Source organism: Passer domesticus, chromosome 2 (assembly GCF_036417665.1).
Source record: "Passer domesticus isolate bPasDom1 chromosome 2, bPasDom1.hap1, whole genome shotgun sequence".
Taxonomy (NCBI): domain Eukaryota; kingdom Metazoa; phylum Chordata; class Aves; order Passeriformes; family Passeridae; genus Passer; species Passer domesticus.
Window position 1 is genome coordinate 14,935,137 of NC_087475.1, and position 17,344 is coordinate 14,952,480.

Consider the following 17,344-nt stretch of genomic DNA (forward strand, 5'->3'; position numbering starts at 1 on the left):
GAACTTTTCTATGTGATCAAGTCAGGTTAGGGTGTGGAAGCCAAAGCTGAAAACTCCCATCAACCAGCTTCCAAACTCTGAATAAGATACTGATTGGAGCAGAAACAACTGCTTTGATGTCCTAAATATTTTTGGTTTGATGCTGCAGTAGTTTCTAAAAGATAAGTCTAGTGACTATAGATTCTATTTATTCATACAATTCATATAAGTCTTTTTTAATCCAAATACTTTAGGTTATGTGATTTATATTTCACATTTTCTACATTTAAAAAATAAATAAAACTTAGAATTTAAAGTGAATAAATAAATGTAATCTTTTCCTCTACAAAACAAACCATCCTCAGAAAGGAATAATTGTGATGTTCAGTGCAATTCTCATTCTTTGAAAAAGAGCATCACTTTCTTTTCTCAGCACAATGATGCAAAAAGAATATACTCTTATGCTTTTTGTACATATGTTTTTGCAATAGGTAACTTCTGATTATTTGGGGAATTTCAATTATGTGACTTACATTAAATGCTCATTCAAATTCCCTGGTGTTAAGAATTAGATTTGACAGCATATTAAACCAAGAGAGCACAAATATGAGAAATAAACAATAAAAGTTAACCAACAACTTCAGCACTCATGGAAAAACAAAAAGATAATGTTGAATGCTGAACAAAGTTTTATTTGGAGTTTCCACTTCTTTTATGACCCATTCATGATTTTGCAATGCTGAAGAAAAAGAATTTTGCAATAAAGATATTTTCACAAGCAGATTGAAATACTATGTGGTACATCTACGCCCCAGGGAATTTGTAAAAACATGGACAAAGTAGAGCACTGACTGATGCATTCTGCAGATCAAGGTCCTAATCAAACCAGCATCAGAACACCCTACAGAGTAGTGCCTCATTCATAGCATGTCGTGCTTCAGTTCGATTTTGAATTCCTGTGCCCCTAAGCGTAGAGGGTGAAGGTTCTGCTGGTTGTAAATCGTTTCCAAGAGACCAGCAGTGAGGGTGTCCCTGCCCAGCCATTTGCTGACAGGTGACTTGAACTGAAATATGATGACAGGAGACACGGATAAACATCTCCCTGATTCTACAGCTTCAGCTCTTTTGAGTGAGTCTCCAGCTGAAGAAAACCTGACAGGATCTCAACAGCATCAAAGCAGAATGACACCTTTAATACAGCAAACTGTTGATCTGCTGTTGATTATCTTGGAAAATGTCCTAGAGATGAGGGAAAGTTACCCTTTAACTTTATGCCAGTTAAATGCCTTAGCCAAAAGACATATGGAAGAACTTAGAACTGACATCCACCCCAGTACCACCACAGTTCCTAAATACAATGTAATCTTGGCTACATTCCTACAGCCAGCCAAGATGCTAGCAAAATAAGGATCTTAGATATTTTTTTTGCTGTAATGAATGCCATCATAACTTTGTTATTTGTTCCTTCTCTTTTGTCTTCATGAACTATTTTCTTGTAGCCATGGAGGGAAGGTCTGCTCTGGCTTCTCATCTGAAGTTCTTAAACAACAATGCATTTGGCCCAGGCACTCAGTCTTGCCACAGTTATACAATTTTATTTGGAGTTTTGTCAGATGAGAGGGAGGCAACATTTCTTGAGTCTTTTTCTTACCGAACTGTTATTTAATGCCATTCACTGTTAACAATTTCGTAATGTTTTGGTCTAGAAGCAATTTCAAGAAAATTTCAGTTGGTCTAAAAGCAATTTCAGGTCTAAACGCATTTCAGGAAAAATGTGAATTCTCCTATTTCACATTTAAAAGCACTTGGGATAAATCTGTGTTCTAAGGTGCTGTATAAGCACCAGATTAAGTGTTTCCATCTCAAGAAAAACAGCTCAAGTTCAAAATACCTGCTACTGATGAACCATTTTTCATCCTCACAGGCAAAAAAACTTCTTCATGCAAGCGATGAGTCATAAGCAGCACACAGAATTAGATATTGAGTTCTTATTCTCAAGCACATAGACCCTGGCTATTGGTCTACTGGGAAATTTTTATGGGTTTTTTTCCATTTGAAAGAAGAAAACCTGTACAGAAATGCTTTCCAATAGCATGTGGTTGCTAGTGGCTCCTACATTTCCATAAACTGGCACCTACACACATCTGTAAGCCAGTAGATAATAACAACAACAATCAAATGTAAACATTTGGTATGTAAACATGTTTTTAAAAGAGACCATAAAACAGCATGCAGAGTAACCTGTTAGAAATGCTGCACTGTACCTTCAGGATGTAGCGATGGGAGATTTTGTCATCAGCAGCCACATACAAACGGATGAAGACTGAGCTGCTGTATTGGCCACGAAGAGTTGCCAAGGCTTGGACTAAGCTGAACCTCCTTTCTGACCACAGTCCTTCAGGTCCAATATTGGATTCCAGCACAGGCCAGCGGAAAGGTGAATGCTTCAGGATACTTAACAGGGGTTTCACATCAGCTTTTTCAATTTTCTCTGAAATGTCAAAGTGTGACAACAATTACATTCCAGACAACTCAAGTCCAACAGCAGCCACACAAGACAAAGATTTATTGGCTTCGATTGATTTCCAGGCAAGGCAATCACAATAGCTGAAACTCAAAGCCTCTGCTCTGCCTGTGAGCACAGCAGCACAGAGGTCCAACCCCGTTTATCTGTATCAAGAATAAGAAAGGCAAGTCAGTGCCTTTCCAAAAAGACAAAGGCTGGAATTAGGTAAATTTCAAAAAAATCAAACTACTCCTTGCTTAGGAACTAGCATAGAAATTTCACTGATTTTAGGGAAATCTGAGGGGTTATTGTTCGTAATCAAAGCTAGAGGGGCAATATCGGTGCACCAGGGCTGTAGAGCAGGCTGCCTCACTTGCTGGTGGTCAGACAGGCCATGCTGGAAGAAAACTGTGCAGGAAATAAATCCTGAAAGAGTCAAAAGAACAAAGGGGACTTCCAAGACTTCTTTGGGCAGCTAAGCAAGAGTAGTGATGTGTCCCGAATTAGTGAACATTACCTTACAGCAGCATGGACAAGCTGAGGAAAAGCACTCTGCAAACACGATTAACTTGCTTGACATACAGATACCACAGCTAAAGAGTCCACCCTGTCTATACCCAGCCCTGGGGTAGTGTTTTGATAAAACAGATTTAGAGAAGTGTAGAAGGTGATGAGCAACAGGGTCTTGAAAATATCAGTATGAGAATTTCATCAGAGAATTCCTCTGATTTAATAACCCCAGGCACTAACCCCACAACCCTGGGGCACAGTTTAACATCCTTTTGCACAGATAAATATCTCTCCACGGTTCTGACAAGCAGAGGTTTCTCTAAAACTGACTTGTGCCTGAGTATACCTCAGTCCCAATTCACAGCTTCAGAAGTGTAAAAGACCCTCAACCCCAGCTGAATACATATCAGTAAAATCTATGCATCTGCACAAAGCTTCACAGAGCTCTGCAGAGAGACAAAAAGCCTGCCTTTATAAATGCAGGGAATGCATCGATGCTCTCCTCAAATCAATCTACTTACCCTCATTCATGCAGGATGCATAAAGGATCTTGGCCTTCTGTACAGCTTCACTGTCTCGTCTTTTGCTGATGGGTTTCTCTAGCAATGCTGAAAAAACAATTTTTTTCAATACTTTGGAAAATGTAGACAGTTTTCCTGTTTCAGCATTTGGTTTAATCATAGTATTTGTTTAATTAAGTATGAGGCTCCATGTGTACTTTCTTAAGTAGTAGCACAGACATAATTGCAACTTTTTCAATCCCCAATGGGGAAGGATTTTTTTAATTTATTTATTTTAAAGAGAACTGATATAAAGCTGAATGACAGATGCAGCTTGTTGCTCATACTCACAACCAGCGAGCCTCAGCAAACTGAGGTGACAGGCAGTCATGGGGTGAGGGAGGGAACCAACACACAGAGCAGAGAGTCAGGAATTTTTTCAGCTTCTGGTGCTGGTACATTATGAAATCAGGACCTAAGAGAGAAGGCTACAGGATCCCAGGAGCAAGCTGTAAATCAGGCACGATGCAACTGCAGATACAAAGTACTGTGGATAAATGTAGAGGCAGCTGAGCTTCAGAGCACAAGCACTTCCACAGCCAGGAGAAACAGGTAACTCTTGAGCACAGCACAGGAACAGGGCTGGCAAACTCTGTGGGACCTCGTCTGGTTTTGCAAGACCCAAGCAAGTCCTGCACAGCCTTACCTGATTGTTACTGGGACCACTGGAAGGAGTGGCTTTGCTGGTATCAAGTTTCTCCTGTTATGTGCTCAGCTAGAGCTAAAAAGCCTCGAAAAATTCAGGACTCCCTTCCCAGCACCAAAGTACCAGCCAGGGCTCTGGGTTTCAAATGAGCAGAGGCAGCACAGTGCAAGTGTGCTGAGAAGCATGGCCCACACAAAAGGGGGAACAAAGAAAACAAGAGTCCAGAGGCCTGTGGAAGCAGAGAACCACTGAGTCTCCATAACACCAGCCATGGTGAGGCCAAGAGAGCTGGATCAGGGTCAATGCAATGTGATTCTTCTGCCAGGATTGGCTGAGGACATGCAGAATACAGAATAGGTGGTGGCACTGCCATCCAAAAGCAGCACCCTCCTGCAAACCCTGGAGGCTGCTCCCTCTGCAGCCCTGCTCTTTCCACCCCACAGTGCCTCCTCTCCAGGGAGGCAAAAGGTGGGTGTGACTGCTGGGTTCTTCAGCTGAGAACAGCCTGGGTTTGCGCAGCTTCTCTCAGTACTAGGAGCTCACTGCCTGAAGCAGGATCTTAAGGCAGTTATTTCCCAAAATTTCCTTAGCCCCCTGAGGAACCAGCCATGCTGCACCTCTTATATAAGCACTCAGGGGACCATAATGCAGACCTCACACTGTTTATTACTCAAGGAATACCATAGTGATGAGCAATGCAACTTTTCTCTCCCTCCGACCCCTTTTCTCCTTAAACAAACAAACAAACAAAAAACCCCATTGCCCAATTCTTTTGCTTAGACCATTAAGAGATTTAATGAGATTATTCTTAGATTTTTCCATAAAAATACTCCTGGAGAGGATAGCTTTTGTTTCAAATCCTTAAATATTTCTCAATTTGCTAAATACAATATAATGCAAATCATCTATATATATATGTTCAGTGTGTACAATTCATAGCAGCATAATCAGACTTGTTCACATTTTTAAAATGGCATTTTGAAAGTAATGATAAATGAATCCTCCATGAAGCTGAGGATGAAAAACTACCCTCCCATTAAAGCCATTACAATAATTTCTGTCTTTGCCAGTGAGCTGTACAACCATGAAATTTTGAAGCTAATAAAATCCAATGGCTAGAGCTCAAGAGAAAAACAGATTATAAGAGCCAATAAAATCAACTCTAGAGATAAAACTGCATCAAATTGTGTTACAATAAGCCCTCGTGTTTTCCCATCAAACCATCTCATTAATGTGACATCTACCCCACCTCACTACTGCAAAGAGTGAGGTGGGGTAGATGCTGCCAACTTGCTCAGAATTCTTTTATGAAAACAATTCTCAGTTCTGATAACATAAAATCCAGTGATCAAATATGAAAGACTCAATAAGATGCTTGAATCCTGTGAACACTGAAATAGGGGGTATGATCCATGGATGGTCTTTAGGCTACGGAGGTTTCCCAGCCTTAACCTCAACTTTTCAGAACGATTTAGAAGCACAAACCTGAAGCACTGCTCACATCCACATGATTTCTACATTAGCTAGTATAAAATCCAAACAGAAGATTTAGAAAATTGTTTCTTATTTAGCTCACAAATACATATGGATTTTATGTGTCCTTGAGTATTTAAATTCTTACAAACGAATAGCAAGAAAAGGCAAGAATAGCAAGAAAAGGCAAGAAGCACAGCGTACTGATCAAAGATATATGTAATCAATTAGTCTGTCTAGAGGTTGCTTATTCATGGGAAGAAAGTCACTACTGTGACTGAAATCAATGTGGGCCCATCAAGCTCTCTTTAAATTAGCAATATTGGGTCCTGTGAGCAGCCTGGCCACAGCTGCAGGCTCTGACAAACCCACTCCACACAGAGCAAATCTGTTTGTGTGGGTTGATGCTCACTGCTCTCTACAGGGCAGCCTTTGGGAGGGCACCAGCTCAGTCTGCTCTGCCAGGCTCTGCAACCTGAACAAACCTGCCCCAGGACCATCCCACACTCTCTGAGCAGTGCTTCACCTCCTGACACATGACATGGATTTCAGGCTCTCATCTACAGTAAGGGAAATGCCAGCCTGTGACACACAGAGAGCAAATTCAGCCTGGCTGAAAAAATTCACCTGAGCTACAGCTGTCTGGGAGAATGGTCTTTCCACTTTAAAAAACTGTTATAGCTTCAGGTATTTTCTGTTTTGATGCCAAAATGTAAGCAAAACCTATGTTGTCTTTCAAGGCATAGGAAGAGGAAGACCACCAACGATCAGTTAATGTTACACCTCATAAAAAACCACAGATTTTCTGTTTAGTTCTTTACTTTGTATTTTCAAGCTCCAACTCCCATACCTTATTAAGGAATTGTGTGTATTCATACAAATCCACTGAGAAGTTCAGTCTGTTAGCACAGTTCCCTTAAACTTTGACCTAGTTAGGGAGATCAGAGCTACCAACATTTTGACTAAAACAGCACACTTAGCCTGAGAAGGACATTGAGCTTCTTGGAGCTGTCTTGCTTGCTTGCTTGCATTCCATTTTCTTTTTTCAAACTAAAGGTTCTAATTCCTTAAAGCAATTTTCCATTTTAGGACACCATTTTTTTACCTCTAAAGAAGAATTGTTAGGAATAAATAGTTTTGATCAGATTAGGAAATACATATCATGCCAACAAAATCTGCAGAGGTTAAGAAGAAACCACAATCTAAGCTGATTTCCAGGTATCTGAAAAAGCACAGAATTGTTATTAACATCAACCAAAATGTAACAATTTATTGCTGTTACAGAGTTATACCCCTAGCCTGCCTGCAAAGCAGAATATCATAACCAAAAATCACCAGGACAAAGTGAACCAGCATAGCTTAAGCCAGTTGAATATACAGTTTGGATCCTATTTCCTTAGCCAAATACCAAGTATATGTTTGAACAGCTTTTTTAGCAAAACAGTTATTTTTCAGTTACATACTTTCTTCACTTTTAAACTATTTCCAAAGTAATTTTCTTTGGGATAAAAAAAGATCTTTGCCTCTATCACTGACCTCAACACCTCATTGGTCGTATTTCCATATGCACAGGATGCCCAAATGCAAGATTTATGTTTCCCTTCACATAAAAGTTAGTTATGGCAAGTGTCAACACCTATTAGCAATTGCACTCCACAGTGCTGTAATAACATAACTCATGTCACTAAGCAGCTACCACTTGCACAGTCAGAAATTGGCTAAAGGTGTTCAAAATATCCTAAACTTCCTGAGGCTGCAAATGGATTCATCATTCACTTTCTTGTATAAAGGAGATGAGGGTGTAGAAGTTCCCATTTCAGTCAAGGTTCTTGAACTTCTGTCACCCCAGGTCAGGCAGGTTTGCATCATTGCACTCCCTGACTCTCATATAAAACACAAAGACTCAGCATCACCAGCAAAAACCATCCATGGCTGAGAGTGATCTTCATTTGTCTGAGCTGGAGATTCTCAGATATACAGTCAAGGAAAAAAAGGCACAACTGTGGGTGGGGAGCTGGAAGGAAGGAAGAGAGTTATACTGAGCTGCCTTCACATAGTTCTTTTTCAGGGCAGTGGGACTAAAAAAGGCCAGCTTCCTGTGGTTCACTACCCTTGAGTAAATAACAATCATCTGCTGTTAAAAGTGAGAGCAAGGCACATTACAAAGTAAGCTTTGCATGTGTGTTTATTTAACTGCATACTATTCTAAAGCTGCTAAGGATAGTCTTGTGGCTAAGTGTCACCTTTAATCTTACTTTCCATTTCCAGCCCTTGTTGATTTTCCAGCCCACTGTCTTTGGTTTTCTACCATCATATTTTATTTATGGCGGTGAGAAATCCTGTGCCTTTCCTTCTTCTGGCTTGGACTGCATGAAAAAGGATAGTAAAGCCAGATTTGCAGAGAAAAGAAACATGCACACCATTCATTCAGATTAGAAATATTGATTCAATGTATCAGTATCCTGATCAGATTGTATATATACTGTACCCTATCAGACAGTTTCCTATATATATGGTTGCATTGAAATCCTGAGAAATACTGTGTTATTCATGAGTTTTATTTCCTATTCTAGAGAGAAAAATAAAAGTTTTCTCTGCATTTTACAACCTTAAATATAGAGAAAGATCTAGTTGCAAAAGACAGTAGCATTTTTCCATTAGTTTTTGTCATTATCCTTTTACAAACATTTGCTCTGTGTGGAAAATGCAAGCTCAAGTGTTTGCACAGTGATATCTGACAATGATCTGAAATACATTATAATGCTTTGTATCTTGAAGAAAAAGAACTCCATGTGCAAACATCCCCCAGGGAATATACTTGGACTGTAAAAAAACCAAAAATTATACAAGAACCCCAAGGGACATCCTATTTCCTGGAAAGTTGTAACCCTGGAGGAGTGAAAAGCTAGAAGCAGACAAATAATGCAGTGTGAACTCCCAGGGCAATGCTAGAACAGACAGGAGTCTTGGATTGCAAAACCAGAGAAGTATCAAAGTGGGGAGATGATCTTAGTGTGTACACAGGCTGGTGAGACAGACTGCAACACAGCCTGCCCTTTGGCTGTCTGAATTGTAAAAACAATGTTGGACAGTTGGACAGAGGGCAGAAAAATATCAAAACAACTGGTTTTTTTTCTTTGGAGGGTGTGGCTTGAGAAATAGAAGGGAGGGACAAAAAAAGCAGGCAATGAGGGAATATAATTTTTCTCACAAGAGATGTGAAAGGATGATGGAATCACAATATCAAAACACCTTTAGAAAGTGCTTGGTGCCAGAGAGGTCTTTAGTCTATGGAAAAAAGGCACAAAGAAAGCCAGCGGTTGAACAATGAAGACAAATTCATCAGTGACAGTGATTAACCACTGGAACCAGCAACCAGAGGAGATAGTGGCTTCTCTGCCCCTTAATATTTTCAAGACTTCATGCTTTTTTGGGAGATAAACTTTGCCCAAAGTCAATTATGTTTTATCCCAGTACAAGCTACTGAACTGCATTACGTGGGTAATGTAATTGTCTGTGACACTAAAAAGGTCACTGGAAATAATCTAATGGTTACTCCTGCAATTGCACTCTATACATTTAGGATACAGATCTCAAAGCACTCTTAAGCATGACAGAGCAAGGAGACACAGCCATTATCCATTGTTGCAGATAAAGAAAGTGAGCCACAGATTGCTCCTTATCTAACTAATGTCAGACTCCTAGTGATTGGAATAGTGCTTCTTCATGAGCATAAAGCTTGCTGAACTTGATCCACACACTCAAAGAGCTTGATCCTTTGGAGACAGTGAATGCCTCTCAGCCCCTTTAATTTCAGAGACAATGGGAGTTGCTTGGCACTGCCCAGATGATGCTTAGCACTAAACTGAAAGCAGCTTGTAAAGCATTCTTCTTGGGATCAGACTCAGAAAGCAGCCCCAGAAAGGGCCTACACATTCAGCAGGTTTATTTATAAATACCCAATGACAGATAATTTCTCCTTCACTACTTGAGCAATAAAGACTTTTCTAGTCACCCTGCCCTCACTGTGCTCTACAGCCATAAGAACTGAGTTTCTTAACTGATTAGAAGAATAATTAAAAGAGTTGTTCCCATTTCCAGCTATCAGTGACAATCTTTGTTTCCTCCCTAAGTTAGCACTGTTATGTGCTACCTCTGAGAAAAAATAAAACCCAAGTTATCTTTTGGAAAATTGCAGATGGTCCTCCGATGCCAACAGCAGGTTCTTTTAAGGATGTTCTGTGAGGAATTACCTCTTAAATGTAGAGAAAAACCATCTCGAACCTTGGTTGGAGTTTAGCAATCAAACCAAACACACAACACACGTGTGCAGAATGTCATTCCTTGAGATCCCTGAACTATAAGATGATTATGATTAATCTCGCCCTCAGTAAAAATGTCTAACTCTTAATTCCCGCATTTTCCTCACGCTTAAGAGGTATGGCAAAAGAGTTCCTGAAAAGTAACCTCTAAACCCCAAGTATCCAGATGCACGTGTGCCACTGGGATTGTTTAAACCTCCCAACTGCAGCATGAAGGCATCGCCCCCTCTTTGAACTCTCAGCACAGAAGTCAAGGTCAGTGTGGTTCACAGAGCAGAGGTTTGGTCAGGATGCCAAAGGGCACACAAACCACACTGCATTACAGACATCACAGCTAGACAAATGTACAGGCTGAAGCAACATGAGCTTCCACATTCCAAGAGTGATCATTTCAGAATGGTTTGGGGCCAGCTGACATTCATTTAGAGTATCTGCTTTCCAATTCCTCCTTTCAGAGCTCAAAGTGAAGGAGAGCTGGCAGTGGTAAGCATCATTGTGGGGCAATGTGCCCCATACGAGGGGCACAATGTTCTACCCCAAAATAAAAGCACCAGCCACAGCATATAAAATTATACACAAGACTGCTGAGATCATTTGACCAATGGTAACATTTCTGTCTTGATACATGAAAATAAGAATTTAATTAGACTGCAACATTTCAGGTTACAAAATAGTCAAAGAAGAAAATCTGATACACATACTTTTTATTCTCATCAGTTTGGAAAGGGAATTATAGCTGGAATGAGGTCTAGAGGGGAGATCCACATATATGTGTGTGTGTGTATATGTGTATATATATATATATATATGTATATATGTATGTATGTTCTAAATGGAAGTGATAGACTTAATTGATATTTCAAGCTGAACATATTTCTTGGGAACAAGACAAGTATCATCAAGCCAAGATTATTCTTAGAGTTAAATCTGTTCCTTCAGAACACTCTTCTGAAAAAGACATGGACATCTGCTGTGAGGACACAACATTTAATGTTTCAGTACAACTTTATCCCTCTTAGCAGGTTAATAGCACAGGTCAGACTCCCACACCAATTCACCTGCCCAGCTCCCATTTCAGAATTGTTTTGCATCTGGAAGCCTTGAAGAAGAGCAAAGCAAGATCTCGCCTGCCTGGAAAATACCACAGAGACAAATCTCAGTGGAGGTGCAGATGACTGCTTACAGTTCTTGCCTGACACCAGTGCAACCCAACCCCAAATACATAATTTCAAGGCCCCGTTAAATTCCTCCATGCCTTTAAAACACAAGTTCTGCTGAGAATGTCTCCTGATAGGCAACTTAAGTGTGCAAAATCACTTCTTTCCTCTAGCAGAAATTCATAGCAATATTTGGTTCTGAGGTTTCCCTAAAATATGATCTAACCTAAATTCATTTCTTTTTTGTAAACTACTAGTTCAGCTAATTGCTCTGCACTGCTTCTTGCTAGTTCACATATTTTATGCACAGTCTGACATGTGAAGTCTGGAGTCCTTTCCCTCACCAGACACTTTATTAGAAGTGAACTGCAAATATTTGGTTTTCAAATAAAAATTTGTTTCCAAAAGTCCAAAATATGAAAATACACAATCTAAAGATAAAATTTCTACTCCATCACAAATAAACAGAATGAAAAGTGATGAAAAATTTTTCTCACCACCATAAATAAATTAAATAATTGCTAAATTGTTACTGACATTAAGGATCTTCCTTTTCTTTGTGCGTTGGTGGCTGTAAAGAATTCTCAGTTTCAGAGCACAGAAAGGGAAGCATCCAAGCCTAATGCAGTATAAAATATATTTCATTGCAATTTATAAATACCGATTTTGAGTTTCTGATTAATTACAATCCATATTTCTCTACTGTTTGCTAAATATATATATGGGAGAAAAAACTAGCATCAAAGGCTTGCAAAAAAAAATCTTTCTCCATATGGTTAAAACTATCCTTGCCTAATTAAAGCCTTTTGCTTTGAGTGTCTAAAGTAAAATAAGAAAGCAAATCAATACACCTTTCTGGTGCTTATAATGGTGCAGTTTTTAAATTTTTCCAATGCACACCTTATTTCCCCTTTCATGTTTTTGCATTCTCTTCTTAACCAGCCTTCTACTATTTTCATACCTTTCTTCACTCAGTTCTCCATTGTTAATAATCAGATCACCAGAATCATCTTACTGGAGTACATAAGCGATTGAAATAATCACTCAAAGCAAATTTCATAATGGCAAACCCCTTGTTCACACAGAAATATGAAATTATGCAGAGCACCAGCCTCCTCTCAGATTGCCCTACACCTGCTGTGTTGTATATTCCCACTTCTTTGGAAGGCAGACCCCGCCAGGATGTCAATGGACGGGGCCATTAGTCACTTCTGGAAGGCCTTGTGTTGGCTTACATAGCCTCAGATATTAAATATAAAAGTTTCCCTGTTTTCAAACCAGCAACTAGTTTGTTTTTGGGTTTTTTTTTTCTTTAACAAAACTACCAGTGTATTCTGCAGCTCCATAATTCATTCCTCAGAATGGCCTTTGTGGAGCTGATGCCTTAATCTAGGTCTGCCTTGCTTTGACAAACTGTGTCTCCCTCCTCCCCTTGTTTTATTTTGTGAGCTGAGGGGAGAGGATGGGTTGTTGGTGTTGAGGATGGCAGTTGGCTGGTGGGGGGAATTTAGTTTGTTTGCTCTTTTTTAAATTGTTTTAGTTTTTAGAGAGTTGGTTGCGGTTTTTTGTTTTGGGGTTTTGTTTTGTTGCATTAATCATGATCAAGACACCAGCTATCAATTCAGGAAGCTATCTTTTTTATTTGATGCAATTAATGTCCATCAGCCAATTTCTTGATGGCAGCATTCATCTCACCATGGATAGAGCAGTGACTCTTGAAAATAACAGCCCCTCATTATTAATTTTTCGGATATTCCAATGGAACATTTAAATAATTATGGATTAATTTTGCACTCATCAGGATGTAATTAATATGAATATGTATTTCCACAGGAATTCATTACAATCTCATAATTAATGAATTCATATAGGTTCTAGTTCCCAAGGAACATAAACCAAGTAGAACAAAGAAAAATATTCCCAAATACAAATTGCATTAAATACGTCTCTATTTAGACAAATAAATCCAACTAATATAGTGATATTCTAGTGTTCCCCCTTGCCTCTCGAAAATAAATTCTTCAATTCTTTCCTTGAATATCCATTTTAGCAATGTGCAAGTCCTCATGGAAATAGCATTCACACAGCTGTGCTTACATAAATGCTTCCTAATGCTGTTCAGTGCCCTAACACACAGCACATTTCCAAAACAGAAACATTGTTTGTTTACAGTTTCAGCATTTTGTAAATTCTCTGAGTTTGTATATCAAAAGATAAGCCCATCATGTGACTTCCTCCAAAAGTCAACATAACTGTACACAAACTGTGACCAAACAAAAAATCACTTTGTAAGGAGGTGAGAGCCTCTGTTCATAAATTAAATTTCAATAATAAATCTTATTCTTTTGTGTAGAACTGCCCTCTTCCCTGCCCTGCCCTTCTGGCCTCCTAGTATTATACTTCAGGGCATAACACATGTCATTATAATGTTAGGCAAAAGATTTTATACCACGTTTACACCAGAAGATTGCAAATTTCCCAATTGTTACAATATAGCTGGAGCTCCATACTAAATGGCAGCATTACATTTACTTTATTACAATAATACTTTCAACATGTACTTGTGGAAATTGCTTTTTGTCAGAAAGGGGAATCGTATGTCATGGATTGCTGTTCATTCCAAGGCATCATCCTGATTCTGTAAAATTACCCACTCAAACACAAGCCATCAAAAATTTTGAAATTCAGTATCTGCAAGTGTGAATGACACATATCATACAAACCCCAGGCTCACTGTAAATTTAAGGGAAATATGTGCCACATGTGGAACAGGAGGGAGCAGGATGCCCCGCTCTGGTTCTAGCTGAGGGCTCAGAGGAGGATGCCATTCCAGTCTCCAAACCAGGCAGATGCTGTGAGAATCCTGTGGCTCAGTTACTGCGCTGCCTTTAAACCTCATTTAGGAACCAAAATTGTCTCCTCTCTGTACTCATGGCTTCCCAAAATCACCCATTACAAACACAATTCTCATTCTGAGCAGCCACAAAGCCTGGAAAAAGTCCTGGCTTCTCCACTTTTGACTAAGGTCCTTCATTTTACCAAAAAGCTATTAACTTCTTGCCAGGAGAGATTTACCTGACTTGTGCCACTTATGTTTTTTCTTACATTCATATAAATAAGCTACTATAGGAAAGATTTGGACCACTGAAAAAGTGTCTATACCATTGAAAAGAGATCCATTTATTGCAGAAAATGCCAAGAATAACAGCATGAAGTGCTATTGATTTTTTCTGCCTTCTTGTTATTCAAGAGCAGTTAGCCAGCAATATACTGGAGGCAAAACAATAAATATCCTCTCTTATTTTAATTGCTGCAGGTATTCTTCCTCATACTTAGGACAGCGCTCAAAAAGCTCAAATAACTTTGAAGGAAACAAATCACAAGAGACAGGTCAGCTAATATGGAAACCTGGGGATGAGTGTCAGCAGCTGCATTACAGATTTCATAGAGCACATCCAAACTATCCCAGTGGGCCCAGCTGAGCACCAGTCGAATGGTGGGAGATAAAACCCAGCCCTAAAAGAGTCCTGTGGCACAGGGTCCTCTGTGCAGGACAGCAAACACTCAACAGCAACACCAACTCCTGGGATCAGTCTGAAAGGATAGCCTATAGTCAAACAGCATAAATTTCCAAAGAGATATTTTTACTTACCAGTTTTACTTATAAACAATTTCTTTTCCAAAGGAAATCATTGCAGATTATCTTGGGAAAAGTTGCCTACGCTGCCAAGATATTTTGTTTGCTGTCTGTCTCATGTTCTTCAGAAACCCACACACCATATCCTCCTCAAAGACCTCCATTTCTTTCTGTTTACCACATTGGAAATTCCTCATTTTAAACTGACTGACATTCAGAAAACAGCCACACTACAAAGCTTAGCACAGCAATTCAGCCTGAAGTAGGTGTCTCACTGGACCAGGAACAGTATGGAGACTTAATCTGTAAACTGATTTCCACAGTCAAATTAAATTTATAAGATCTGGAAGACATGTTCACAAATGATTCACCTAATTTAAATCAGGTCCTTTGCAGTACTGAGATTTAGGAATGTTTGTGCAGTTTTGTTTTGTAGTTTTTATTTTAATTTATTGCTTCCTGCATGGTCACTCACAGAAAGAAAAAAATAAGACAGCTGTATACCATCATACTTCAGAGAAAAGAAATGAAGCTTCTGGGTTCACCACCAACATTCATCACAGGTAATAAGCACTGAATTATGTGCCTCAGACGTCCAGCTCTAAACTGCTCACAAAAAGCCACTTGCTTTTCAGTGACAAAAAAAAAAAAGCACTCCTAAAACCTTAATGGAGGTCATCAAACCAAAATGGAAAAATTCATCAAATACAAACAGCTTTGTAGGAATTATTATGGTAATTGGAAAAACCTTCAGTAACTCCTAGAGTTACTGCTATGTTGACCTGACATGAGGCTGAAGCTGTTGCAGTTTGAGATCGCTTCTGTTCACACAACACGGGCCACAGCCAAATGATTCTTTCCATTTTGAAGGACTCCAAGGACTTCCCCATCAGAGGCCTATGGGGCACCAGGAGTGTTTGCTCTGATGTGAGATACTTTTTAACATGCCTGTGCTGCAGCTGAAAAGGAAAGGCTGGCTTCAGGTCAGGGACAACCTGCTCCAGCCAGGAATGGCTAAGGGAAAGTAGTCATACATCAGTCCTCTCCAGGAAAGTTCTATAAGGAACAGTTCTATAAGAAATTTTAACCTAAATATTACATGTCCCTTACCTAGGTTTGGGTCATAAACCAAACCACAGGCCTGTGCTTTTGAGGTATTTTTGGCTCTCCACAATTATCTCCTTTACATTCCTCCACGTCGCCTGAAATCCTGCTGAAGGATCACATCCAAGGAAAGACCTACCACGACTTTCTCCAGGCTAGAACTTTATTTATTTTGTATAGTCAGGAGATCAAAGTGAGTTACGCATGTGGTTTGTGGATTCCTCTGAGCACAGAAAAATAAACCCAAGTGACCCTCAAACAATGTATGGAAAAGAAATTAAAGGGGAAATGATGATATGATTTTAGCTTGAATGCATCTTAAGACAGCTAGAGAAATCCATGGGAGCATCATATATATATATACCTACCCCATTATAAACCCAAATCTTAAAAAAAATAGTATTTTTAACTATCACATTACGATTTGGAGATCTAGAAGAACCCCAAAATTAATGTTTCTAATCCTGATCCTTTAATCAACCCGAGATATGCGGACAAAAAAAAAATCTACCACCCAGCAGTTCTTAGCTATTTTGGATTGACCTACTGCCATTTCCTCTCTTTGGAATTTCTTATTGAGGCACCAAAAACCTTCACCAATACAGAAAATGTTCTACCCTTTTTCGAAGCTGACGCCTGCAAAGCTGTTTGCTTTTGTGAGTCTCAAAAAACCTCCAAAAACCCACCAAAAAAAAAAAAAACTAAACAAAACCTAAAATTGCACACACACACTAAAAGAAACAAAAAACAAACAAAACAAAAAAATCCCCACCAAACAAAGAAACTACAAAACAAACCAAAACACCAGTCCCAAAAGAAATAGAAAAAAAAAGCTTCGTTCTCAAGCCCTCTAACACCTAATGCAGGGCTAAGTACAGTACATTACACAGCCACAACTACCTTTTTTTGATAAGACAAAATTAATTCTTACACTTGCTACTCATTATCTATTGGAAGATCTTCTTTTGCAGCAATTGCTCCTGAACAAAAAAAAAAAGAGCTTCCAGAATATTGAAGATACACTTGTGCAGCCTGTGTAACAGATCTTTGCCAAAAATCCCTTTCTCTGGAGCAGGACTAGGCTCAGGAACATTCAGGGACCAGAAAATAGATTAGATGTCCAAACAGTTTCTTTTAATAACATAAATTTTTAATATATACCTTTAATAAATGTTTCCATCTATATCATACCATCAAAGAAAATCAAATATGAAAAATGTGTCTTGCTGGCCAAGCCATGTTATCAGTTTAAGATTAATAGTTTTCTTTAATATGATAAGTATTTCAGAGCATAGAACTTGCATAATGACCAGGTTTTTAAAGACTGAGATTTTTTAATCTACTGAACATCAAACAGGACTATTTACCATGTGGTACAAAGTTCTACTAAGAGTTCTTGAGAAAGGAGAGATTAAATTTACTTCCAAGGTCTATTCAGCCCTATAACTGT

At 39.0% G+C, this 17,344-nt stretch overlaps 2 protein-coding genes across 7 annotated transcripts in view; one reads left to right on the forward strand and one right to left on the reverse strand.

Annotated features, from left to right (window-relative positions):
* The window catches only part of LOC135293390 (collagen alpha-1(I) chain-like), a 406,941-nt gene that overhangs the window by 376,606 nt on the left and 12,991 nt on the right, over positions 1 to 17,344 (forward strand). The window lies entirely within an intron of this gene.
* PHEX (phosphate regulating endopeptidase X-linked) overlaps positions 1 to 17,344 on the reverse strand; it is a 113,289-nt gene that overhangs the window by 74,443 nt on the left and 21,502 nt on the right. For all 5 annotated transcript variants that reach the window (XM_064407461.1, XM_064407463.1, XM_064407465.1 and 2 more), the window contains exons 4-5: positions 3,517 to 3,603; positions 2,244 to 2,470 (exon numbers count right to left, since the gene is read on the reverse strand). In XM_064407461.1, the coding sequence (XP_064263531.1) occupies positions 2,244 to 2,470; positions 3,517 to 3,603 (314 nt within the window). The remainder of the gene's footprint in view (positions 1 to 2,243; positions 2,471 to 3,516; positions 3,604 to 17,344) is intronic.